Genomic DNA, 27,986 nt, shown 5'->3' with positions numbered 1-27,986 from the left:
AGACCGGAACCGTCAGCTTCGGATAGAATCAATGTTGGAAAACTCGTCCATTAGGAAGGCACGTTCTGTTCAAGTCAACAAGGCTTTTTATTAACATTTTCGAGACATTATTTATCTTATGCAACAAGTTGGGTGGAGGAGAGGTTGGATAAAAAAGGATAACCGGAATCGTTCCTAACGGCGGCGCAACCCAGACGGTACGAAACAGAACGCCCGCGAGCGCGTTCGCACCATCCTCGCACCATATTCGCGGTGCCTGTACGGTTTTGTGTTCTTAGTAAATTGGTTAAAATTATTTACACTTAGAGTCGGACAGAAATCGGCGAAGAAACAGCAGCGAACATCAATATCACGTGGCTTGGCGCGCGGGTTATCATTCTGTCGCTCACTCCCGTCCTCTCTCTCTCTCTCTCCCTCACATACACTTTTTCACTTTTGCTGCTGCTAATGCTAATGTCGATGATCTTTGATTGTGGCGCAAGCGTCAAAGATGAGCCCGGCGATGCGGAGCTCCTTGGCCGTGCCCTTCGCGTTGACTGCCAGCGCCGAGAGACAGTTGAACGCTTTCTCCGTTAGTTTCGTTATCTTTTCGATGAACAAATCACTGCCGGCTGCCGTCGCCAGCACGGTCTCGTCCGTCTCGACGGAACGCAGCGGTGGTCCGTAATTGCTATTGCTTACCTGTATGGGGGGGGGGGAGAGTAGGGTGCACAAGAGAAAATGGTATGACCGCCCGCCCGCCGACCGAGGGAAACCCGAGTGTGATGTGATGGGAAACGGCAGATGGGGCGGGGGGGAATTTTGAGGTGCAAGAGAAGGAGAGATAAGTTCGAATAGTAGTAGTAGTATATATCAGTCACAGAAAAGCAGGAAGAGCACCTCCTGCTGGGCAACTTCCACGTCACCGATTCAGATAGTAAACCTGTCCAACACTTACAAGCGTATCGAGATAGTCGGTGAGCAGGGGGCCGACGGCTGCAATCTGGCCCCAGGCCGTCGGGTTCGCTTTGGTGTACAGTGCCAGTCGGCGGCCCGCTATCGTTAGCAGCAGGTTCGAGAAGGTTTGGTCCGGAATGACGTTCTCCAGCAGCTCGTGCGCATATGTGTCCCATCCGTACGCGTACAGCTCTATTATCTGAAACACATCGTGCAGTGTTAATGAGGTACGACCGTTCGAATTTACATTCATTTCAAGGGAAACCATGTAATTAATATCGCACAATTTGAATCAAGCGTTTGAAAAGCCATGAAAAACAAATAGGCATTATTTTACGAATCACTTTTCAAAAGAACAAAGCATGGTTCCCGGAACATTGGTTCGACTTTTTGCATTGAAATTATCCACCCACCAGTTTAATTATTTTCAGTGCAGCAACAAATTTATTTAATGGTAAACCCCCCTCCACGCTTACCTGATGCTTCCGAATGTCGCCAAACTCCAGCTCCCAGGCACCGGCCAGCCGCTCGATCGTGTCCATCCACCCGTTATGGTCCGCGTAGTACACCGTCTCCATGTCCTCGTGGATAAGCTCCATCGTGGCGGTCACCGTGCGGCACAGAAACTCGAGCCGCGTTTTCCGCAACAGTTGGTCCGCCTTCGGCAGCGCATTGGTCGCGTTCTGCTGGCGATTGATTTCGGAAAAGAACGCCTGATTCGACATACCGTCAAACAGCTGTTGGATCGGTTTGTTCGTATAGCGCACGCTGAACGAGGTCAGTATGAGCAGCACGGTCGTCAGCTCCTGGTGCAGCCGCAGCAAAGCCATGTTGGCCGATGACTGCTGGGTGGCGAGCGTCGTCAGCGGTACCGGCCCGTCCTGCAGCAGGTCCTCGAAGCGTAGCTCCAGCTTGTCGTGATCGAGGCTGCCGCCAAACTGGTCGAAAAACTCCAAACAGCACTCCAGAAACTGGGGCACCAGCGCATCACTGATGCCGATGTCCTGCAGGCAGAGCTTCTCCTTCGGCAGCCGGCCGACCTTGTTCACCAGCTTCTTCGTCGCCTCGAGCGGGATTTTCAAATGCGCATTCCAGATCATGCAGCACAGGCCGTGCTTGATGGAGTACTGCAGCCGCGGGATGGCTTTCAGAGATGCGAGTCCGGACTGCAGGCAGGCCACGTTGGCCATGTTTCTGCTCCACGCCCCGATGTACTCCCAGGCGAGCTGAGCCAGCAGCTGCCCGGAATCGAGACTGAACGGGAAATGGAGCCGAAGAATGTTCAGATTGTACAGCACCGGATCGAGCTCTTCCTGCTCCCCGCCGCCGTCCTTCGACGGACCGTACTCGGACGTGAGCAGCAGGTTCGCCTTCAGCATCGCCAATCGTCGGTTCCGTTCTCGCCGGCTGCTCTTCTCCGGATCGGTGCCCTTGCCGGGCGATGACTCCTCCGCCTTGGTATCGAGCTCCGTCGCTTCCGGTGGCACCTCGATCACCAGCATCGGCGGATCGATTCCCGTCGACGCGATCCATTTCGCAACCAGCTCCGACACTATGCCCTTGCCGCCGGTGAGAATCTCTTTCAGGCTCACTACCGGTTTCTGGTACTTCAGCGTCGGCCAGCGCGGATTGCGGCAGCGCACACTTTCGCCCAGAATCTTCCCCAGGATAGCCACGTCCTCCAGTTTGTAGATCAACAGCATCCACTGGCACGCTTCCTGCGAGACCTGCTCGAACTGTTCCGTCGCTGTAAGCTCCTCCTCATCGCTACGTCGGCGGCTTTCGTGGCGCAGCGCCTCGTTGCGGCACATCAGCGCGGATAGCAAACCGCGCAACGCGCACGGCGACTCCAGCAAATATTCACGCACCGACTGCCACCACAGACAAATGGCGTTGTTCTCGAAATAGATTCGATCACGCGCCACCAAGCATATCTGGTGCAGCACAGCATTGAACCGGTTCAAATCCTCGATCAGGGTGGACATATCGCTGTAGTTGAACGGCAAGCGCAGCCAGTAGGAGAGAAACGTTCGCAGCAAGTCTTCGGGCATCAGGCCGCATGCTTCGGCCGCCTCGACGAATCCAGCTAGCCGGCTCGAATCCGTCCGATACAGCTTGTCGAAAATAATCTTGCCAAGCGTTGCATGAGAACTCTCATCCCGCAGCAGTATAAGATCCTCGTTTGTTACGTTGAACGATGATAGGTACTCCATGAAGCTGGAATTGCGCCCACCCGAACTGACACTCTCGTCGAACTTGACGCCTTTCGATGCTCCACTGCCTGCCACGGTGGCGTTCTGTCCCGCCTGCGATCCTTCGCTTTCGTTCAGCCGAATGAGCTCGATCAGTTGCTCAATCACCGTTAGCTCCTGATCGGATAGTTGCAAATTGATGGTGCTTTGATCGTCAGCTTTCTGATCAACCAATTCGGAGTGGGGTTCTTCGGTATCATTGCCATCGAGCGATTTTTCCTGCTTACTCTGCTGGACCGCTTTACCATCCTCGATCGATGGCCTATCACCGTGCAGATGCAGATAAAACAAGACTAGTCGTTGATAATTTTCACACATCACTTGTAGCGGACTTTTGCCCGCCGGCAAACAGATGGAACGCGTATCCTGATGTTCCTCATCACCGTGCTGATCATCGTCACCGCCGGCGGAAGCTTCCGAGACGCCAAGGGTACTGTTCACGATCGATCCCTCCACCGCAATCTCAGCAAAAATGTCCACCACCGCTGCAAACAGCTTCGGGCGAATCTTGCGCTGTTTGGCCAACATTTCCACGCACTGCTGCCGCACCTCGTCCGTCTCGAAGCATCGACACATGTCGGTCATTTCCTCCAGCTCTTCCGACTCGCTGCCGTCGCCCGACTTCAGGCACACCTTCAGTCGCTTCAGCAAATGCAAATCTTTGGCCAGCTTCGACTTGGAATCACTCAGCGCACAGTGGAACGGTATCACGATCTCCTTCAGGCTGCTGTCGGACGGATCGAAAAACGTACACCCGTGCCCAGTGTACTTCACCTTGCTTGCCCCACTGGTCACTCCCATCTGGCTGTGGGTGTTGTAGATGAGTTGACCGTTCTTGGCCGCACTGAAGGCGGCCACCTTGGGGCCACCGGCACGCAGCGACCATATCTCGAGCACCGATCGGCGGGGTGCGTAAATCACGAGAAACAGTGCCTTCCGGCGGTCCATCTTGCGACCGGGAGCGGCCGAAGACGATTCTTTCGGCAGCTTTTCCGCTACCTCGACGAACCCACACTGCGCATCACGGTAGCCCTTCCAAATGCGCAAAGCAATGCCGCGCTGGCAGTCGACAAGGATCACGCGCCCGAGATTGTCCGCCACGGCAGCCAGCTGGTAGTTCGGTGCAAGCCACACGGCAAATGCGTTCCGCTGCAAATCGCACAATCCGAACCGGCATATCAACGGTTCCGACGGGGGCAGCTGTGGTTCGGCGGCAGTTTGTTGTTGGGTGGAAGCACCACCACCCAACCAGGAACTAGATACGTGACAAGAGAGGATGACAATCAGTTGTACTTCCGGGTGTGCTGAACAGGCTTAAAATACTTACGGCAAGGCAGATTTGATTTTGCTAGCCACCGCACGGGCCACATCCGCCAGCACAGGCTGCGTGAACCCTTCCTTGGCGTAATGGAACCCAACGTAAGGCTTGCTGCCCGCGGCAATGATGAGCGAGTTCTGCGGTGCCGCATGGCGATATTTGGCAAAAAAGCCTCCCTCCAGGCTGGCCGTCAGCAGATGATCGTAGGTGCAGCTCTTCTGCGGCCCCACGACCACGGCATCCACGATCGTCATGCCCTTCTCGTAGCTCCACTTGCGGCAAGCGATCGTTTCCTGCGATTCGTTCACCTTCGGGCTGCCGATGCCGTACCGATTGATCTGCTGGCGCAGGCTGCGAAGCAGCGGAAATACCTGCGCCCCCTGCAAGATCACAGTGCAGGACGGATGCTGGACGTACAGCTCCTCGTTGATATGTTTGCCGCTCTGCGCCTTGATCGCTTGCACCGGCTCTTGGTGGAAGGTTTGCGAATGGATGAGCGTACCGTTTTCGCCATAAAACAGCACCTGTCCATCGTCGAGCCCGACCATGATGTAACTGAAGTCGACCATGGTTTGCGAGCTCTGGCCCTGGCCGACGATGGGCGTGCAGAGCACGCTGGTGATGATGCAACTGGGACTATCGATCGCCCCTCGCCAGGCCGTCTTGTACACATTGAGCTGCCGTTGCCGATCCCAGCGGGAAGCTAGCACCACCAGTATCGATCCGTGCCCAAGGGCGAGAATGTCTCCGGCGGGCGACAGGGAGTAGGAAATCGCATTCAGCCAGTTTTCTTCTGTGAAGGGTTTTCATTTATGGAAGAAACATCAAAACATGTCGCTTTTTGCAATTGTTGTTACTGTTGCTGTTGTGCTGCTTCTGCTTACCTGAACTCAACCCGAACTGTTCCTGCACCTCGTCCAGGTTGTCAATGCTTGCGAGAACCTTTACTTCGCAAGACATGTTGGAGGATCGTTAGATCTGTGCTAGATCCCGCTTTCATTGGCTTTTGGAAACACTATTCGCAACAATCATTCTATCGTAGACAAAAGCTGCAGCGTGACGAATCACTTTCACCGTCAGTTCAATTACAAAGCGCACAGTAGGAGTTGTGCTTCGTTGATTAGCAAATATGTACACTTTTCTAGAAGCTTTCTATGAGGCAATACAGCTGTCTCCAGCTCCAAAATTCAATGTTTTAGAGCAAATTCTTTATCGCACAGCTAATTTATTTACGCAAACAGTTTCGTTGTGTTGACAGTTCGCTTTGTTGACAGCAATGTCACAGTGGGAGCTGCCCCGGGTACTTTGCTTTGACAGCAGCCATTGATTTCAAATCGCGCTCCTATGGGATTTGAAATCGCCACGTGGTTAGTTCAAATTAGAACAGAAATAAAACATGCAGCACAATAAAGATTATATTCTTTCAATTATACAATTTGTAAAACGAAATGTGAACATTCAAGCAAGGTAGCTCGTATAATATCGGCTTGAATGTGCAACTGAAAATGTGTGTACAGGTTTTTCACACAAGACTGTGAAGGAAACAAGCTGGAATTAACCTGGAATTAATTATCCTGGTCCCGGTACACCAAACAAATGTCGATATGATGCAGTAATTTCAACCATTTCAGAAATCGGCCCAAGTATTGCGAAATGTATGCCCAGCAACAGTTATTACTAGCTGCCCGATAGCATCACACCACACAATTCCTATCATCGGTACTCCCGTTGAAAGAGCACAATTCATTTGAAATATTGAGCTTCGCATATTTGCACAAAATTACAAGAAAATCAAGATAACAAATAACTGAACAGTACATGACTGGTGAACAAAGTTCGAGGAATATATACAATTGATGCACTTCATCTCGAAGAAAGACGTGGGCAGTGGCAAAGAAGACATAATTTAACAACGTGTTAGCTTTCCGTGAACCATGATACAAGGTGAGTTAGTGGAAAATCGACACGAGTGTCTGCAGCCTATTTGTTTAAATGTACCCTTTTTCAGTGAAACCCTGTCTTTTATACAATTCAATCAAATAACATCAAAATCTACATGGATTTATTATTTCATCGAAGCCTATTCTAATTGATCAATTTTTTTAAATTTATTTGAACAGTTCTTTGTGACTGTTTACCATGTGCCATATTCGTATCGTGGTAGACGGTATTTTGACTTGTAATGGATGTGAAGAACACAACACGCAAACTTGTTATTTGCCAGTTTCTTTTCGGAATGCTAAAATTACATCCAGACGATGAACCAATAAACACGTGCCAGGCTGTGCGTATATGTGCGTGTCAGTATATATATATGCAAACCATGATCGGTTTATTTGCAAATGCCCTTTGCTTTGCTTAACCTTTCTACGTTTTTTGCGGGCCTGGCTTGTAACGGAAGTATGTTGTTGCTTTTTATAGCTGTGTTTGTCGAATAAGATGTTCATGTATGTAAAAGGCTTTTTTGCATCTATAATATTTGATTATGTTACAATTTTACTATCAATAAGCAAAGACCAAGAATTTGAGTGAAACATTTCTAAATAGCACAATCTTTATAGCTCAATTACGAATGAAGCGCGCTTTCAGTTTAATGGCGACGCCTGGTGCTAAATGAATAGCATTGAAATTCATGAATAAAAGTGACTTTGATATCTACTGCTAATGATTTAATATACTTATTTCGATGGTTTTAAAAAATTGCATTCCAATAGTGACAAGTGTTGAAGGAAAATATTCTCGAATCGAATCCAGGTTTTAACATTTTTTTGTGCTCTTCTAAGAGAGGAAATTTTTTCCGAGAATTTCGCACAAGTAAATTGATTTTAATAATAGAAAAAAATTTCACTACGTTATGAAAAACTATAAGGTTTCTACTGCGCCATTCTAGGAAAACACTAGCATCCGGACTCTTTGAAAGAAGGTCTATTTTTACACGTTCCCAGCAACACAAGTCAATTCTATGCGTTTATTATGTGCCCAAAAAATGTTCTGTTATTCTGTTAACTCGAAACCAAAACTTTTAATGATACAAATGTGTTTGAGAAGCCGTTCTTTGCGTGCATCTTTCTACTAAAACCGTCAATCGTTTAAAGCAAATGCGAGCTCTCTCTCTTTAACACTCATCTCAACAAGTGAAACCAATTGGCGGAATAGATTGTTGCTAAACTATGTAAATTAAATTTCACTGTGAGCTCGCGCAATTCAGCTGCCTCGAGATTCACCCGGACAGCCCGGATGGTAGGCGTTTGGTGTTTGGTAGCCATGTTACGATGAAAAGCTGGTCGGTGCTTTCCCGGAACAAACAGCCGTTGGAGGACCCTTGACGAAGTCATTCCAAAACACGAAGCGCTGCACCGTTATGCTCTTGAACTTGAACGATTGCTGGTCTGCTGGATAAAAATATATACAAAATATACGAATGAAGTCCACTGCCAATCGAATGTTAAGGCGCCACCCATCCAGCTCGAGGGCACATTCAAGAAGGAAATGGAACAAGCATCGGCTAATTTGATGTGGGTCGCAACAGATAGACTGACTGAATAAAGCTACCCAATATCCGGCCGGACTCGGGAATATCGCTACTTCCTACGCTACAACACCGTCCATGGGACGGTTGACCTACGATGCAGTACGATCACTACCGATAAGGCCAACTCTCCTACGAGCGATTTGTTAGCGTCTGTTCACGCTTGGTTACCGGAAAAAATTACCAATTTTGAATGGGAGCTCCTGAAACGTGCTAGAATGTTGTGCTGAAAACCAATCCCCATAGCGCGTATCAACTATTGATTTAAAACATTGCCGAAAGCTAGTTAATTTAATTTGAGAAATTAATTGAATTTCTCTAGCTACTGTGTGCGGCAGTGTGCAACAATGTACACATCAAATTGAAGCATTTAGGCGCTGCGGTTTGTTGGTGCATATCCTATTCATCCTTCCCGGGCAACGTACACAACATCACATGAAGCTTTGTGTAGCGATTTGTGTAGCTCCGTTTAACTAAATCTATCGGATGCATGTCACTACCTGGAAAATAGTCTGCAGTTTGTGGGGGAAACGTGGTCACAATGTCTTTGTTAATGAAATATGCTCTGCATGAAATTATAAACCATTGTACCAAACACCTCCGGCGCATAGTGTGATCATACTGGGAGTTATTGTTCCAATCCGATACGCCTCTTCAATTTCCCTATCGAAATAGTGAGTAATGCAACTTGTTGAAGCGTGAGTTTCTGGAACTGCCTGTGCTGTGTCGGCATTGTGCTTCTCTTTCTAGGCACAGTTCTGTTCGGTTAAGCCTTAAATTTTGACGAATTTGCTTCAGACGTTTCCATTATTAAACAAGCTCTAGGAAATGCTCCTATACAATTTTCAAGTTGGTGAGAATAGCAACGAGATTTCCAATGTTATAAGCATTGTTGCAAACTGGTCCTATTCGCGAGCGTTTTGATGTAACGATTGCAGACTTTGAGGCGATCAGTTTCGTTCTATTCGTTCACGCAACATGCGGAGCGGGAGGAATTTTCCATCAAATTTTATAACTTTTGTCTTGTACCATATGGCTGCTCCGTGTTTCATCGAAGCGCAGTGGAATGCAGCCAACACAGCATGCACAATTGTGTAAGGTTATCAATGATTATGAAATGTTAAGCATACATACGTATTGGAAAACGTATTCCAGGAATTGTTTGTATTGTTAAATTTTCCTTCACATTTTCGGCTATTCACATTACATACAAACGTGCGGTAACAGTTCGGCGAATGTTTGGAATTGTAACTCACCTTTACCTTCTTTTAAACCTGTTATTGCACAGGCTTGAACATTTTTTTTTTTAAAGAACCCCCCGCATAGTTCATTACTCTTTCATTTCCTGCGAAGCGGGCAGCTTTGAAGCACTTCGTAACAATCGAACGCCAGCACGTTGCCAACAACGTTCTATGCTTGAATGGGTTGTGTTCGGCAGAACCTTGCTTTGTTGCAGCATTAGTCGCAACGCCAAATGGAATGTGGAGGTGTTCAATGAAAGCAACGATGACTTTTGTTGGAAATTCATCATTAGCGTGAAATTATGAGTTACAGTATCGTGGGAAGATGTTTTTTGATTGAACTCGAGCCGTCGCTCTATAGTGTGCTATTCAATGTAATGCAATTCAAACGACCATTGTAATGCTTTAAACTATATGCTGTCATACCTACAATAAAGGAAATAACTCACCAGAACTCGAAGATTGCATGAGTTGGGGCGTTTTTAATCAAGAAAAGAGCCTGAAAGTATGCAATCGTTTGTCGTGAGAACAATATAGTCATTTTAAACAACACCCTTACAGTTCTTACAGTGTTTGCTTTGCGTTCGTGTTGCTTTACATTGGCTAGTGCCTTAATGTTGACCTTTTCATATGTACCCTTTACATCCTTACGCCTCGGCGCATGGCAATGTTATTGATGATTGAACTTTCGCCATAGAGCTTGCTTCAAACACATCAGATGTAGACGTTTTCAGATCACTACGCATCGACAAAAAAACGAAGAGTTCAAAAGCAAACCCCGGTTGCCGAAGACAGCATAGCAACAAGTTAGCAAGGTTTTCATACGCAAATGGGTGAAACAATCTCGACAGCAAGATGGACAGATGGCAGGTTCAGTGAACTTAGCCGTCCATTGTTCTACACCCACTCCATGCCGAAGACGAATCTAGCTGTGTTAGTATGAGTATTTGTGTTTGAGCTTACGACATTTTAAGCGTTTTACAGGATTCAGACTTTCAATTTGGATGAACAATCAATTACCAACGAAACTCTGCTGTTCGTGGAATAGTTTTGGGCAGTTGACAGTAGACTAGAGTGTCAGCGTGTTCAGCGAATGTGTCAGCGGTACATCATTAGTTTTCATTAATTAGTGTCCAGTTGGTGTGTTCACTAGCTGCTAATGTCTATATCAGCAGCTTATTGAATTTGCTGCTATCGGTGCAACCATTTGCGAGAACTGTGCCATCGATGGTGACATCAATGTTGCGAAGCTTGTGCAATAATTCTCCATATGCACCAATTTATGCGCCAGCTTGTTATCATTGCAATAATATCATTGCATCGGGTATGGTGGCTACTAAGAAACAATTGTTCGCTATTTCTAACAACTTCAAATGAGGATTCCGAGGTAATTCAATCCGAGATGCTACCGCCAAATATGTGCGAGTGGTATTTGGTTCCGAGCATTTGTTTCGGGAATTTTGTTAAATCCTTTTCATGGAATGGAAGCTGTTGCGAAACTCAACAACAATAATCTAGGTAAATTTTGCATTGCTTGTCTGTAAGCAAACGATAAGAGCGGTTGTTATCTGCTTTCCGAACTGTCAAGCATGTAGGCAATCCACACTACAAAACGCCTAGAGGTATGCAATTAGTACATGCTTTAAACGATTTTTGACACTGATGGAATTGTAAAGTGATTATTGAATATCGAACAATTTTTCAATTTGCCAAGCCCAAAAACCTCCTAGCCGAAAGTGATTGGGTAATGACGTCATGACGAAATGACGTCAAAAACGAACAGAATCCAATAGCAAAAACGGTACCAACCGCAAGCTGCGTGATGTTCATGGCGTTGAATTAATTTTGTTTTTCAACGCTTACACAAAATGCTATACCAGAGTGAATCATGCTAGACCATGCTTCGTACCGTGTGATAAGCGGTAAACAACACTAGAGACGATAAAAAAGAATCCAATTCAAATACGCAATCTATAGAAGATTTTAAACGTACCATTCGAATTGCATTCATCCATACGAGCCGTGCTGTGGCTTCCGCGTACGGCGTACGATGGTAATTGGGTTCATTGACAGTATTCACACGTGTTTGTGGTAATGCTATATTTTTACTCTCTGATTTGTTTATGTATGCTTCGTGACTGCATCCATTTCGATTGAAATTCAACCGTTATGTGGCCACAGCTTTGCCTTCGTAAAAACCTTCCTTTTTTGATAGCGTTTTGCTCTATTTTGCTATAAGATGAAGTACGTTTTGACACCGCTCAGCATCTATATTCCCTTTCCTTGTATTCCACTCATCCACAGCACAGACACAAACAGTCACAAATCAGTACTATAACCGTTTTCGCTAATAAAGATTGATGGGCTTCCGTTAAGCTTGGTGCTGTAATGCCACGCGAATGACATTGCATAAATTTTGGCGCCATCAAACGTTATACCAACCGCTATGGCTCTTCGGATTCGAATCATACGCACACAGAAACACACACACCACATCGTACGAATATCATTCGATTAGCTTGCGACGGCTTCCTCCCAAGATCCTGCACCAACAAATCGGAACGTAACGAGGCAATCACGTAAAAGCTAACTGCCTTACGGCAACCGCATCTCGAATTCCGATACTCGACTCGACTCGACGGGTGACCGACGACCCTGCCCAATGGTTTTGATTTTTCCCGCTATCCAGATCGAGATTTTACACAGGCACACTTTATTAGGTCATTCGATGCCGACTGACTCGACCGTGCGTGTATGGTGTTCGGTATCGATAAGCGGTAAATCCTTCGCAGTGGCAACGGCCGAATGGGTGAACCAATTGGAACAAACCGCTGCAAACTGCTCGTTTCAAATGGCAAACAATAAAAGCTGCCAACCATTGTCAAGTGAGTTTGAAAGCAACGGAAGGAAACGCACAAGCCGCTTGCCGGTGGTACTTCGCAGCAAGCATTGTCCATGCTTCCCAGGGGGGGAGGCGAGTGGGGTTTATTTCCTTCGGGGCAATAAAGAAAAACCAGACTAGAAAACTGCGTACCATGGGCTGTGTGTTGCGTTTGCGTTTCCTGGAAAGGAAATACAGCGACAGCCGGCTTATCGTTGCCCGTTCCGAGTGTGCCGAGGAGCAAACCTTCTTTTGATTCCTGCTGTGACGCGGCTAAATACACCCGGAAGCGGAGATTATACTCCACTGTCAACATCAATCAATCTGTGCCACAGGGTGTATGTGTGTATGTGTGTCTGTGTGTGAACGAGGCTTAAACGATGTTTTCGATCAAACTTGAGGACCGTTCGCCTACAATCGTTCACCCTGCACAATAGGCCAATAATGAAGCTGAATGCCTGGTGGAGTGGGAAGGATGGCCAGGGGAAGTAAGCTGTAAAACGGAGCAACAGTTGCCTGTCTGTGCCAGCAATGGAAACGGCCGACCGGAAAGTATAAAGCGGCCCATATTTTCTGTAACGCTAGAACATAAATCTAGCTTTCCCCTCGTGGGCAACTCGTGCCATTCCCTCCCCTCGCTGCCTCCTTGTTCGGGCTAAAATGGTTATTTCGCATGCGCCAGCAAAACAGGGGAATCACTTCCGCAGGATGTACCGCCAACGGTGGCTGCCGGTGAGTACCATTTCCCCAGCCGGGTAAGGCTTTCCGAGGCTGGAGCCAATCCAGCATCCAGCCCGCAGTCGGTGCTCATCCTTGCGACACCTTTCAATGGCCAGCTCAGTCACCGTCTCGACCGTGGCCGAAACAGCTCGTCGTGTCGTGTGTGGAAGAAAGATTAAATTGAAGGAGCCTCAACCGTTCAAATGCAATCCGAGCGGATTAGTTCGTTGCTTTCCCGCGTGAATTCAAACCTCCCGGAAGTTAACGGAAGCGCTGCAGTACGATGCCATTGCCAGTGTATCTGAAGTGTGCAGTGTTGTTGTGTGGTTTCGATTGCAGATGCAGCATGATATGCTGCGGCATATCATCGACCTCCGATCGAGGTGCCCACTCGGTGCAGTGAGTGAAGTAGGATTACGTTCGACATAGGGCAAACGGATCGATTCAATCGCATCGCAATTGCGGGAGAAAAGTGATTATCGTTCGGTCGATTGATGGTATCAAAACAGAGTAGGCTGTGTGGCATCGGTGCCACCGCAATTTCAGTGCTGTGTGGTGACGGTGTTTGTGTGTAAGTGTGTTTGTGTGCGAGAGTGTTTCATAAAGTGTCTAACATCCCTTTCGATGGTGGCATGAATGCCGGATGCCTAACAGCGACCGTGCGTGTCGCTTGTGCTCTTGCCAAAGAATTCCCCACCGGCCATCTTGCAAAGTGTGGAATGGCCTCCTCATCCCGGTGTTGCAAGTGAGCAATTTACACTAAACCAAGTGAAAATTAACACCACAACCGCCCCCTTGGTGTGGAAGCTTCTCTCCCCATCGCGGTGTGTATGAATTTGTGCGCTCGCTGCTGAACTCGCTGCCCGCACGGAGGCAGCCAACCAGTCTGGATGTACCTGGCAGCCGGATTACTCAACATCATGGATATCTCCCTCCAGCATGAATATCTGCAGGAGTATCTTCAAAGTGCGGCCGCGATGGCCAACTTTTCCGGCGCCAACCCGTACGGGCTGGGCGGGTTCGGGGGGCTCGCACCGAACGGTACCGGACTGCTCGGCGGGCTGGACAAGAATGGCACCGAAGTCACCATCACAGCGCCAGGTAACGAGGGGCATAGCGGTATGACAGCATGGTGACGCGGGTTTGCGAGTCAGTCTGCAAATTATTGATGCCAAGCATGTAACATTTCACTCACGATGGCTGATGGAACGGATCGGCACGGATATGGGATAGGAGTGGAGTCCGTACTGCAGGAAACCATAAAACGCTCTATCCGCAGTCGTGCGTTTTGCCAGTGCAGCAGTCCAGCACAAAGGGGGAAACAAGGCATAGTGGAAGGTCTTATCTTGGAAATGTCCTACTACAAGTTTACGAATCTTTACGGGCGTTTAAAAGGTCGCCACTAACTGCTGCGATCGTGTCCGGAGCCGATTGTTCGTACACATTGTAGTTTATTTTAGGGCATAAATTATACGACCTTCCTTCCCGTCCTGATCCAACCCGTTCGGTGCTCGCGGCGGTAAGGGTTAGCGCACCACACAATTCCGTCAAGAGGTTTATGAGCTCGGTGTGGAGCAATAACAATAAGTTCCGTGCAATGGTTACAAATTAGTTCGCTTAACAACTAGCGGGGACAAACTTTTCTCGGCAAAGGTGAAACGGCGGACCGAGTCGGCACCAAAGTCGGCAAAGTTCAAAGTGAGATTGGGTAGGTTTTGAATCGTTCCTGCTGCTGGAACACAATTGAACTAATGGATGTGCAACAAACAGTTTTCACAGTGTTTTCCCAGATGATTTGGAATTTAGTCCATCCAATTTTCATTATGAAAAAGGTGGAATTGTAATGAAGTTGTTTAGTCAATTACAATTGCAACAGTATTAATTATAGAATAGCTGATAATGCCAATCAGCTGGAATAAGTAATTGATTTTCAACTCACAATTCCCACAATACCACCCGTACATAGCGCAACAGGAATTTCAATTACACGCCCACACTAATTAGTTGCGTTGAAAATATGTGGAAAACTCGTGGGTGCAAATCACCCGCTTATCGGTTTGAATGATAGGGCCAAACATTCCCTAGTTACGCTCTTAAATATTTACCTCCAAGCCCCGAGTTTTGTTGAGTTCCGCGTAAATGGTGTGGCGTGAGATTTCGAATTTGAATAGGTAGTTGGTGTGCCATCAGTTGACGCATAGTTACCGTTCTATCTAGCCAATATGCTTAATCACCCATTGCAGCATTGATTGTGTGGTGTGAATATTGTTCCGCTTAAATACCCAGTAGACAAAGTGAATCGAAGCTCGTTAAAATGTAAAGCACAGCATATTGCTCGCGGTGTTTGCACGGAAAAGGGTTCATGGCATGGCTGGGCTGAAATTTCAATTGTAATCGTATCAATTAGGATTGACCTTAGTAGCTCCGTCTGTGATACTATGGGTTAACAAGCGTTAACTGCCTAATTATGAGACAATGCTGTGTGATTTTAGGCGTTCAATCGACGTACTACCCGCACAAAGTCAGCAAGAGAAAACGCCCGCAGCTATGCAATCTGTTTGACACAACTAGCCAACCAGTCCTAACGGCTGTGGCTTTCCGTTTTACCATCCAACACTGGTTGTGCCTGCTGGGGAGCTGGTGATAACATTTAATCGCATTTGAACCCTTTCCCCTTCTGGGGCTGAAATTCATTCGGGAAAACATCACCAGCGGAAAACTGTCCCTGAAGCCGCCGTAACGGTTCCGGACTCAATAGGAAAATTGCTTGTCGTAACGGTTCTCTTCAAATCGAAATCTCATCGCTCGCTTCCTATCAAAACCTGGCAAGCGGATGTAACAGACGGAAGCTGTTCAAGGCTGCGGGAGAAACCCACTTTCCAAGAGGCTTTCGCTTTAATGGGTAGTTTCGATCTTACCGCGATTGGATTGCTTGCGTTCCTTATCTCGCCGTGCGAACAACAACCTTGTGGGTGGCACGTTCAATCAAACACATGACAGCATACGGGGGTAGTTGGGAATGCTCTGATCACTGTGCAGGATAAGAAAATCGTTTACGTCAACACCGAAGCATCCTATCATAGGATGTACACCACACCAGACCAGCAGTATGGCTTCGATTTATAGGAAATCGATGCGGTGTGGCGGGTGCACGATAGCGAGAATCTCAATTACGCCCCTCAGCATTTCGTAGTATCTCACCACCTCCATTCTAGGCCACGAAATTGTACTCCGAATTTGCTTACAAATTCCGGATGTCAAGAGCATCCGGAGTTCGTGGAAAATTCAATCACAATTAAATAGCAATCATCTATTATTTAAGTTTCGTTTCATTTTCGGTTAATAACACAGTACACAAACATTTCATTTCCTTTTATGTTTTCTTCTGACGTGAAGCGGATGTAACACGGTTGCATGTGAGATGTTTTAGCTTCCAAGAAATACAATTCGTGTTCAAATACTTATTAAACTTTACCTTCAATTGACCATTTTGCGCGTAACCGTCCAAATAGACATAGAGCTACAACGTCGCGCGCGACGAAAAATAGCTCGAAATTTCACTCGGTGTAGATCAAAGTAGCTCATTTGACTCAGTCAACCAACTTATTTTTATTTGAAAACACACAAAAATAGGTTAAAATGTGTTCAAATCTATATTTTTGCGTTTGGCATTAATCTGGCTTGTAAACAAAGTAGATAATTCGATTATTTCGGATGAAGCAACGACGACGAGACGAGTAGCTCTGTTTGCAAAATTGAGCTACTTTTTGTCTCGCGCGACGTCGTCGCGCGCGACGTCGTCGCGCGCGACGTTGTCGCTGTAAGTCTATTTGGACGGTAACGGATACGTCCGTAACTCTTTGCCATTTCTCGACCCTTTCGGACGCCAAAAAAATGCAATTGTTTGCGACGAAATTCATCAAAAAAAGCAATCAAGAATGACTGTTGCATGCTACATCCCTCTCCCAACAATGCACAATGAGTAGAACCTTACAGCTCGCGAGGCCCGCAAGGCGGAAGGTTATTAAAACCACGCCAGTCATAAATCATGACGGCATTTTTATTTACCATCAGGGATCAAACGAAAAAAAGGGCCCTGAAATTAATAAGAAATATACTGTGGGCTCGTTTACACCCACCCAGCCTTGCCACAGAGGCCAGACACAGCGCAGCGAATGAAACACGTACCATCTCCTCACGCCCCCTGGGAGTGTTCATGCCGATAGGGCCAATCCGGTCTGTCTCAAGATTGTGCCATAAAGTGCACCATCAATCGGTATTAGATGATACTTATCGCCCGGCCATGGGAAGTAAAAGAGCGGTGGCCAGCGTTATTTGAGTTGCTGCGATCGGTCCCGGACTCCCACGGGTCGCATACTGGCTGTCAAACGGTGTGCTATAAAATATGTTATAGCTCAGCTGGTCTGAGAAAGTATAGGAAAAAACAAACAAACACCATCTACGAATGCTATTCTACCTCAACCCTTTTCGACGTGAAGGTCCGTGTTTGATGCAGGTACATTGGGCCTGCGTGTACAAGAAGCATGTAGCCGAGCTAAGGCTGATTCGGAAGAGCAGCCACGGACTCTACGCTACCGACTAACGTTCGATGAAGACTTATGGTCGGCCCATTTCCCACACGGTCCTTGCCACACATGCGTTGGGTGCATTTATCATGTAGTATTACAGGCTCGCAACCACAACACACAGCCCTTTCTAGAAGGCAAACACACACACACACACACACACACACACACACACACACACACACACACACACACACACACACATACCACTGGGGAAAGATAAAGTTAGTGCACGGAACGGTAAGGTAGGCACGATCATGTTCTCATCGTACATGATACAACCCCATCCTAGAGGGAGGTTGCTACACGTAGGTGCTTGCTTTTGCAGGTGGAGCGTTTATTTGGATCGTGTTTTTTTCCTTTATTTGCCGCCCCACCATCACCCTCCTTCTCGTTCGAGGTTCGCGCAGAAAGTTTACACAGGATGTAATGAAACCTTTTTTTATGGGATCTAAAAGGGATACATCGAGCTGTCAGGACCGGTCGGCAGACAGTGCGCCACCCCTTAACACATATCAATAACCCATCTGCCTGGTTCGAAATGAATGTCAACAGCCAGGAGTGTGTGTGCTTGTGTTATTTTTAGCTTATTTATATTACCACACACACACACACACACACACACACACACACACACACACACACACACACACACACACACACACACACACACACACACACACACACACACACACACACACACACACGGACGCAAGCTTTCGTCTATCACTCCGATGATCCTCACGTTCTTTTGCGGTTTCAGCTTTATGCTGATGTAAGCAAACCTCGTTGCCGGCGGCGGCTGCCGTAAGAACGAAGCCAAATGTGTTTGATAATACCGATCCTCCTTATCGGTACGGAATAAATCTGCTCAAGAGCCGCGCCACCATTCGAAAGCACGTTTAATTTTTATGGCAACCTAGAGGAGAGCAGCGGCACTGTGCAACACGGCACGGCGTTTAACGCACGATGCTACACTGTTTTTTACGGTCAACTTGTTCTGCAGCCTCGAGAACGTGCCCGACCGTCGAGTGGATTTAAAGAGCGTGATGGCAAAGGTTAGGGCGATTAATAGAATTAATTTACACCTCCATTAGAGGATAATTTATTTTTAAGAGGGTTTCCGCCCGTTCTACTCAGACTTGCGTTCTCAGCATCAGCTGCTCTATTTGGTGCTGACAGTGAATTGTTATGAAAGGTGGCAAACGTGCTGAACCTGGCGGGAAAAGCTACCCATGATGCTTTGGAAAAGCAGGAAGAACAAAACATTGGTTGGAAATGTAACTAATGTGTATAATAAATTTAAAAAAATGTATAGAATGTTCTGCTAAGTAGAAATATTCACCTTCGGTTAGGCACGCAGATGCTACCCAGAACATTACAGAAGCAACATCCTTTAGCTACTACTAAAAAAACCTGTTTTATTACTCTTCTTTATTTTTGGTAAATTGCTCATTTTGCCCTCATCCGACTCACGTCGCAACTTGCATGCTAATGAAGCCATTTTCTATTGTTCGGCAAGCCAGTTTTTACAAATTGAAGTTTCTCGGCCCCTTTCACTCCAATTAAAAGTCGCATTAATATTAAATTCTTTCATCGGCCCAAATAAAAATGGGAAAAGTTCTCAGGAGAAGAAGAGAAAAAAAAACCATCATCAACTGCGGTCAGAAAACAAAAAAACAGTTTCCTCCATTGTTGCCACTTCTGCCTGCCGTGCCAACGATTTCGGTGCTTGAGCGCGTTGCAATGCATTAGCTAGATTTTACGCCTCCGGCCGGAATCCTTTTCGAGTACATTTCGCAATTAAAATGACAAGCTAAGCTTCAGCCAGATTCGCTCGCCAGGCTCGATTTTTCCACCCATTCCAGCCAGGGCCTCGGAGCATTGCGCTGTGAGTTTTTGGCGCGTTAAGACTCGAGGCATGAAATGAAAAGAAATTAGCGCCGCGGGCCATTTTAGGGTGTTTCTTTTTGTTTTTGGTTGCTCATTTTTTGCTGCGCTTTTTATGCATGGCTTTCATGTTTGTCTTAGACAATCATAATCGGCCGTCTGCTGGGAAATGGCTTGGCAATCTCTAGCACGAGTGAGTGTATGTGCTCTTCCAGCAGCGAACTCATTGGCGTAATTCTTGTAAGCCGACGAAAATTCTAATAAACATCCGAGCTTTATTCACAGAAACGTACCACCCCAAAACCACATACACACACACACACACTGTTGGATCGATGTGCCACCGCTGACAAGGAAGCTTACTTCTTTCATCTTTGTGCTTTGCTTTGTGCGGTTTAAGAACGAAGAAAAGAACCTTTAAATGCGGCCTGGTGGCTGTGTTTAATCAACAGGCTTTGTGCAAACACTGAAAGAGGCGTATGGCACGAGTGGAGAGCAAACCTGGGCAAATGTTTAATAAAACCACACCCCAAGTCGTGCCCAGCAATGACTTTAATGAAGTGTCCGTGAGTGGGCCGGCATCCTTTCCCATGCCTCATCTGTCTGCTCACCACCCAAAGGATGGTAGAACCGAGAGTGTTCTAACACGGAATTGCACGTAACCACACTCCTCACCATTTAAACAAAGGTAACCACAAGCAAACAAAAATATGAAAGGTCAAAGGATCATTTGAACAAAAAAACATTTGCATTGCTGGTTTCTTTTTTCGAACCTACAAAATAACCCACGACCCACGTGGCTCGTGCAGCCTTGGGCATAGGGCACTGCCATGTAGCATAACTTTCGAGTTGAATTGCTCTTGATGAGAGCGACCAAAAAGAAATAGAGAAATACAAACAGAGTTTTCGTGTGGTTTGAAATTTTCGCCCTTCACGTGGGGCTACAGGCACAGTATGGAAGAATGAAGAGATTTTTGGTCGTATATGATGCTAACGATGCCAACCTGTGGTTATGCTTCTCCTCATCTTTTTTTTCGCTTCTATCTGGTTGTGTTTCACAATGCACTTTCACACAAAGGTAAAGCTTTGGTTCGCAAACGAGCTCCACTTTTCCGCATCTTCCATTTCCATTTACCGAATTTAATTCTATTGTTCATTTGGGTTTGGGATTGTTATTTAAAAGAGCAACAACAAAAATGTATTTCGACATAAATATTTCCTTGTTTTCCACAAAACACAAATGTACACAGTAAAGGGTGCTTGCGTGTTTGAAATTAATAAGCGTACATGAAGATAATACCAGTCATTGTTTATGGCTACTCCGAACGGCTATTCATTTTCCCACTATCCATGCAAACGGTTTATTCCATTCGGAAAACTTCTCTGGCTAATATGATATAATAATTAAATTACAAATGAACTAAAAACCTAGCTACCGTCAACATCCAACCAGAACAAAAAGTTAATCACGTTAGCTCACCACCAGTGGAGCATTGAAGTAACTCAAAACTAGCATCTTGTTAGAGCAGACGTACAAGCTAAAGAAACAGCTACCAGAGCGACGTGTAAAATTGCACAATTTCAGACGCTACAGCACTTTCTTTGACAACCTGACTCAAGACTCTCCTCCTGGGATGAGTTGGAGTGGTTGTTCGGGTTTTTAAATAATAGTTTCCATTTCTTACCATCTGCTATCTCTATCTCGTCCTCTCGCTGTCAGCGACAGGTGAAAAGCTGCACTACCACTTGCCGGTGGCGGGGGCCACTGTAAAATCACTTGTGCTGCATTGTGCCTAAGGTGGTGGAAAATCTCTTTAGCTCTACGTGACATGGTAGCAGCAGTTCACTTTCGTTCGCCGGTCCAATGCCGACAGACCCACGTTTGCCGGGAAAGGCGAAACAACCGAAAGGGAACAACCACTTTTACCGGTACCGTATTTATTTCGCCGCTTTCTTCTGGTCTGGTCTTCTCGGTGCGAGAGCACATTCTAATCCTTTTAGTGATCCGTTTAGTAGTCACCTCTCTGCCAAGCATAGCTTGCGGTTGAAAGCTGATGACATGGGCTGAGATGAACATGAGCTGAATAAGCAGCAAGGGTAAGAAAACAAGGACAAAAAACCTTTCGGCCGGGCCGAGTTCAAAAGCGAAGCAGTAGTGCCTGGGTTGGCTTTTCGAAGCAATGGTAGCCGCTCTCTTGGGATTTTGCAAGCCGACCGGGCACATCTCTGTTCGCGAGCGCCTCCATTCTGACGCTGTCTAAACATATTATTACATGAAGAGATTGCATGGCCGTACTTTATAGCGGCTGATGGGTGTTTTTTTGTATCCTCTCCCTCTGCTGTGTCAAGCAAAGCAGATTAGTTACGATATCGTACCATTTTGCTGTACGTTCTAGTAACGCTGCTGCTAACTGGCGTACGAGCTGTAGGTATTGCTCGCGGGACAAACCTGTAGGCTTCAATTTTAAAGGTTTCCTTTCTGGTCTCATTTTTTTTTAAATTTCGTGACATCTCAATCTACAAAGTTCTGCTTGAAAGAGTTAACGGAGTGCTAACTTTTTGGAGCTGTAACATGAGCATCGGTCCTCCGAGGGTAGACTGATCTACCCGGCCGGCTGTCGGTAACTTGTTTTACCAACAACATGGCATCATCATCTCCGACAGGGCGATAAGTTGTTCGTACTTTTCTATCCCATTAGTGTAGTACGTAATAGGCGCAAAACGTGACCCGGGAAGCGATGAGCACCGTCCAGATGATGTCAACGACCAGAGCCGGCGAAATGAAGCGTATAAACTTTCAATCAATAACGAGTACACGCCCACAATCACTGTCTCCAGTTGTGCTTGGAGCTCGGGATGAAATCTATTCAAACGATGTTGTCAAATCGCTACGACATCACAACAAAGATCTCGTAAATTATTAAACGCAACAGGCGGAACATGTCCTGGATCGAACTAAACATGATTGAAATCCCGGACGTGAAATACGTGTATCATTAATCCCCAAATGCAACCACTAAGCACACATGTGCACCCAAGCGACACACGATTTAATCAATCGAACCGGCTCATACATTATTAACGGTCGTTCGTGCAAGACAATTGCCCGCATTGGATGCAAACTTCTGAAAATGCTTTCTATCAGCACCAAGCTCAAGACAAGACACGTGTATGATCAATCAAGGGAAGGGGAGCCCTGGGAGCCGGTTACATGAAATACAAATATTGGTGTTCCACCATCAACACCGTCTGCTCAACCGGCGGAGCGTGGTGTTTATTTTACCCGCTCAAACGAAATCGTATCCCAAATCGTACCAGTGCACATCACTCTAATAATAGCGGCGTGTTGGAAGAGTTTAAAAAAAACATACTTCCACGAAATGAGTTTCGACCGAATTAAGAAACCGAAGGTTTGCACTGCAAATTGATTTCTCGGGTCGGGGGAGCTTTAGTGGTGAAAATTGATTGGTTTTGTTTTTGTTCGATCGAAAGCAAAACAAGCAACCTCATCAAGCTCATGTTGAACAGGTTGCATACTTTCAGGATGAGATGTACAAGCAACACACATAGTATGCAATTTGTAGAAAGCATCAAGCATTGTTGCTATAAATCTTCCAATGTTTCGTTTCATTGGTTTCTCTGTAAATAAAAGCGTTGCCTTATTTAACAGGCATAACTGAACCAATGCACGACTTCCTGGTATCCGGCTTCTTTCAAAGTGTAAATAAGTTCAAAGTACTTAAAAGCAAACTGCATAATCCGTACGCTTACACGTCCTGTCAATGGCAACGTAACACAAAAGCAAGAGAGCCACTCGGTTCAAATAATCGTATTTCTCGTAATTGGAATAAACCTTGCCGAGTACGTAAAAAATACATTCTCCCACTGGACCAACATGACCAACAACGGTAGCCTTCGCCATTGTGTAGCATCTGGTCATTTTCACTCACAGAAAATCTGCCACGCAGGGGAGCAAAAAAAACAAAATCCAACAGATTACTTTATCGGCTAGAAAAATTATTTCCTTCACACAAAAAGCCTGGCTTTGTAATTGTCCAGTCGCGCAATCGCGGGGAGGGTGCAAAAAGCATGAAACCAACTCCCCGATCTGTCCCGTGTGCAAGCGACAAACCCATTAAGGGCTGAAATGATGCTCCCCAAACGACTGCCAAGCGCTGCCAACTGTGCCAACGGGCGTGTGTGTGTGTGTGCGTATGTGGTGCTACCAGCATCAGCCTGGTTTCTCTGTTCTTAATTAAATACCCTTATTCGCGCCGGGACAGTCGGCGTGTACGATGCTGGATGCTGTGGTTCCGATTTCGATGGCAGACTGCTCCAGCACCGGGACATGGAAATTGTTGTGTTCGCGTTTGCTAATGTGAAAAAGCGGTCCGTCTGGCTTAGCCGATTGGGAAATGGTACGTTGTTACCCGCAGAGGAATAGTTCATTAAGCAAAAGCATGTCATTTATGGTTAATGTATTTCGTTAATACTGGTTGGAAGCTGGAGCAAATGTTTGCAATCTGATGAAACAGATGCTAATGTTGCGTAGCAGTTCTAGCATCTAGTATCAGTAAACTCATCAACACTGTCGTTGACAAACTATTCAGTGTTGCGCACTATTCCATGCTGGAATGCAGTTCATTTATTCGCAGTTTTAGATGAGTTTTCGCTATTGGAAAAGCGGAAAATAGTATAGCAACGAGAGCAAATTCCTATACTATACACCATGTGTCGCGCTTCGAGTGCGAAACTTACGACCGTAAATTTTGTCTTAATTTCCATTCGCATTAATTCAGTGGTTCACTTCGACGCATGAAACGCTGTCACACCTCACCCGTTGCTGGTTGGCACTGTGCAGCTATTTACTCACGGTGTACAGAGTGCACAAATCCCACACGGACCGGCTTCATCTCAAAGTGTAAAACTAATTCCGCAAAGTGTTGGACGTAATGGGTTCTTGCTAAAGCGCACATTCCGGGCCAACGGGTCCCGTTCTAGCGTTCTCGCGTGGGCGAAGTTTATGTGCGCGCTGTTCGGTCATTCGGTTCGCATTCGGTTGGCAACCGGGTTTGGACACGTGATGCAAATGGCCATAAATTAACCGCCGTTTGGCCCGCAACACTGCCGAGCGATTTTCGATCACGAACTGGCGCGGTTTTAGGTTTTGGTCGCCAACAACCGTTTGGTCGCATGCCAAACAAAACCCGACCGAACCGATTAGCTTCCCGTTTGCCAGCAACATTATCAATACATTTTCGCCCCGTGCTAGTAGGGCTGGGTGGGGGTGATGATGATGGTGTTTCAAATTAAAGCCCCCAAACTCGTTAGCGGTTGTGCCGTGTTTTTGTCAAGTGGCGTATGGTTCCGCATGTGTGATATGCTCTGCATGCGGCGGGAAGCTTTTTAGTGTGTAATTAAAATTCGCTGACCAATTTCTTTTCTATTAAATTGCGGGTAGTTGGTGTAGTGTGCGGTGTGATTGAGGCAAATATTAAGTCCCTATTAAATATAATTCCTACATTTTGTCCGATCACCACATGAAACAAACAATTTCGTCAAGCCTGGGAGTGTATTTAGTGATAAAGCTTTATTTAAAAAGAGTACTGTATAAAATTGATTTGAAGCATCGAAAGCATAGTATAATTTTAAAATCCCTGGGTACTCTTCAGATGTTTTAGTAAGGATCATTTTTGCATTTAACGTACAGGTTTGTTGAAAACAATCCTACGTAAAAATTGCACAGTTGAAGCATTTCAAAGCTATCCAAAAAACTTCTTACTGCAATATTTATTGTAGAACACATGGAAAAGACATGCAGGAAGCATTTTCATAATATCTGCAAAGAGCTTTCCGAAATCTGATAATGTTTCCCCCCTGGCTTATGGAAAACGTAATTGTAAAACCATGGACGGACGTACCATGGAGATTTTCCTTTGATGTTGTACAGGGCCCAGGGCGTATGAGTTGCCCAGGTTTGCAGTTGTGTCTTGATTTCTTGAGACCAGTACGCGCCCAGTCGATGATAACGAACCTGTTACCAAGAGGAGAGAGACCAACTTTTTGTCATTTCCGGCTGTGCAAATGGCAGTGAAGTAACGGCTCACTTGTACCACAGCAACTCACTGTGAATAACCACGTTGCCTGGAAGCACAATCGCCAACTGTAGAAATTTATGAAGAGAAATTGTAGCAATTTATCCCGAGCGACCAGGCGAATGAAAATTAATTGTTCAGTGTTTGAAAATCTCGTCGCACTCCGGGTGCTTTTTATCGCTTTCATCGCTACTCTAAACCGAATGGGACAAGTTTCTTCACTCCCGCTGGCGAAACAAATGCGCTCCTTGCGCTTTCGTGTGTTCTACTGCAGCTTTGGAGGCTTGGAGAGTTTGTCCGCGCCATAAAACGAACAAAACAAACCCGAACAATTTACGTCCTGAGCCGGCTTGAACTTGCGACCAATATCAAACGATTTACCGTCGAAGGAGGAACCAACCAATCATCGACCATGCAGAGCACCCTCGGCAAGCAGAATGGTGTTGGGCACAAGGGCTTTCCGAAACCTACTACGGCTACGTTCTACGACACTTTATGTTTCGTACGCCAAATTGAAACCGAAAAGCACTTAAAGTTCAGTCGTTTCCCCACCAAACCGCTGGATACACCCTGCGTGACCCAAAAGTGTATGTGTGTGTGCTCTAACGGTGCAAAAAGTTTCGTAAATCACGCAGCGAGATTGGTGTACTATCTGGTCGGGGCTATATTTTGGGAAGGAGAAAAATTTATCTTCAATCTACATCAATCTACAGGCGGAACAGTTTATCACCGCCGACCAAAACAAGATGACTGCGTGCCAGTGGGCTAAAGCAATGGCAAAATAAAGTTATGATTCTTTGAACCACCACCAAACTCAAGCGGTAAAGCAAACAACGCCCCAAACCATCACGAACGCGTAATACACCCCGTGGAACTCTAAGCATTTCTCGCCAAAACACACGCAACTCAACGCAACGAAGCAAAGTATCAATTTAGTGAGCGAGCAAGTATTTTATTTTACTTGGTATTTTCGAACGCACTTTTCACAGAGTTTAATTTCTTTTGCGACCTACTCATCACTTTTTCTTAGGTGAGCTGTGCTGAACCACCCGATGTTGACAGCGGATTCCATACGCGCGGGCAGTGGAGAAGCGCAAAAACAAACTTTCCTTTTTCGGAGGTTCGCTCCTTTTCCGCAACCCAACATGTTGCTCTTTTTCGTGACACTTTGATAAAAATTTGCGCAGAATTTGTTGGGCCAGAAGTGTGTAGGACGTGAGCGAGCAAACAACAATTCTTTCGCGCGGCAAAAAGGGAGGAACCTTTGCATGGCGGGCACATTGCGCGAACGGGGCGTACAAGTCAAATAAAAAGCAAAACTTTCCATTTACCTTCGTGATTAGAAAACGGTCGATCGATGGCGGCGTGCCTGGGGGTAAAAACAATCGCGTGAATCGCGTTGAAAATCGACAGCTTTTCGTTAACGCACCAAAAAAAAGTCTTTGTCCAAGGATCAGCTAAGATGACGTCGATAAATTGTGCTTGTGATCAAGGGCATTGTATTTTGTGCCATTATCGTTGAAGCATTATCGGCGGCCCGGAGGATGAAGTTTAAATGTTATTATGTTTGTGCATGGATTTGTTATTTTAGTTGTCGTTCAATGCAAACGAAATCCTCTGAAATCCATCCCTAAATTCATGTAGCTCTGGCTAGGGGGACATGCACAATGTATTAATCAAATAAGGCACCTCAACATGTGGAAAATATTGTTCTTTTCACAGCGTTTCTCTCTCTCTCCCTCTCTCTCTCTCTCTCTCTCTCTCTCTCTCTCTCTCTCTCTCTCTCTCTCTCATAGTGTATGTTATGTCTGCCATGGAGTGTTAGGAGTGTGGCACTAACTTTTTCAATATGCTTGTTCAATTCAACTGCAATAAATTGTATGCCGAAACTTTGTGCGGGAAAAACTTTTATTCCTATGCAACTTAATGCAATTTGCTGAACGATTCAACCACTCTTGAACATGGTGCATAAAAGTATTTTTAGCAGTTTGCGGGATTCACACTACTCCTGCTTAAATTACTCTATTCATCGCTGGTCCGTTTGTACATACACACACACGCACATTCTCAAAGTTTTAAATCATTTTATGTGTGTGTGTGTGTGTGTGTGTGTGTGTGTGTGTGTGTGTGTGTGTGTGTGTGTATTTTGTGCTATTTTTACTCTGTTAGGGTGAATTCTACCAAAGAAAAGGTACCTCCAAAACTTTTTACCCTGAGGTTGGGATACAAAATCGGACGATTCGTATACAAACCATCAAGCGTACGTTAAATACAACAACACATAGGAAAACCGCTTACCACGGGCAAATAAAGTTGAGGCACACTGACACTGATCAAACAACACTAAATGTGAATAGCACCAGGCACCACTAATCACAGACTGTTCTCCATCAGGGTAAATAATTGCCCCTGGTTTCCTGGTGCGCAAAGGCGAAGCCATAGCTTGATACACGACCTGTAGCAATAACCCAATTAAACGCTTGTTCACCAATACCACAAATCAATCCAACCGAATGGAAACGATGAAGAGAATCATTG

General features: G+C 46.0%; 2 protein-coding genes across 3 annotated transcripts in view; one reads left to right on the top strand and one right to left on the bottom strand.

Moving 5' to 3' along the window:
* Positions 1-63: 63 nt before the first annotated feature.
* LOC1281644 (rab3 GTPase-activating protein non-catalytic subunit) lies at positions 64-5,785 on the bottom strand. The gene is made up of 5 exons (XM_061644350.1): positions 5,391-5,785; positions 4,516-5,299; positions 1,413-4,443; positions 938-1,135; positions 64-681 (listed from the first exon to the last, which is right to left on the bottom strand). The coding sequence occupies exons 1-5, from the start codon at positions 5,464-5,466 to the stop codon at positions 451-453; spliced, it is 4,320 nt and encodes a 1,439-aa protein (XP_061500334.1). The 5' UTR covers positions 5,467-5,785; the 3' UTR covers positions 64-450.
* Positions 5,786-12,957: 7,172 nt separating this feature from the next.
* Positions 12,958-27,986, top strand: part of LOC1281645 (adipokinetic hormone/corazonin-related peptide receptor variant I) — a 28,500-nt gene continuing 13,471 nt past the window's right edge. The window contains exon 1 of one of the 2 annotated variants that reach the window (XM_061646728.1): positions 12,958-13,978. In XM_061646728.1, the coding sequence (XP_061502712.1) occupies positions 13,768-13,978 (211 nt within the window). In that variant the 5' untranslated portion in view covers positions 12,958-13,767. The remainder of the gene's footprint in view (positions 13,979-27,986) is intronic. The other variant, XM_061646727.1, reaches the window with a different exon arrangement.

This window comes from Anopheles gambiae, chromosome 2 (genome assembly GCF_943734735.2).
Source record: "Anopheles gambiae chromosome 2, idAnoGambNW_F1_1, whole genome shotgun sequence".
NCBI lineage: Eukaryota > Metazoa > Arthropoda > Insecta > Diptera > Culicidae > Anopheles > Anopheles gambiae.
Note: the sequence above shows the minus strand (reverse complement) of the source record. Positions and strands in the feature narration are given on the sequence as shown.

Excerpts from the sequence above, each read along its gene's own strand:
- LOC1281644 (XM_061644350.1), bottom strand. The coding sequence starts at position 5,466 with ATGTCTTGCGAAGTAAAGGTTCTCGCAAGCATTGACAACCTGGACGAG. Across the intron at positions 4,444-4,515 it reads AAAATCAAATCTGCCTTGCC|TTCCTGGTTGGGTGGTGGTG; the intron begins GTAAGTATTTTA and ends TCACGTATCTAG. Across the intron at positions 682-937 it reads CCGACTATCTCGATACGCTT|GTAAGCAATAGCAATTACGG; the intron begins GTAAGTGTTGGA and ends CCCCCCATACAG.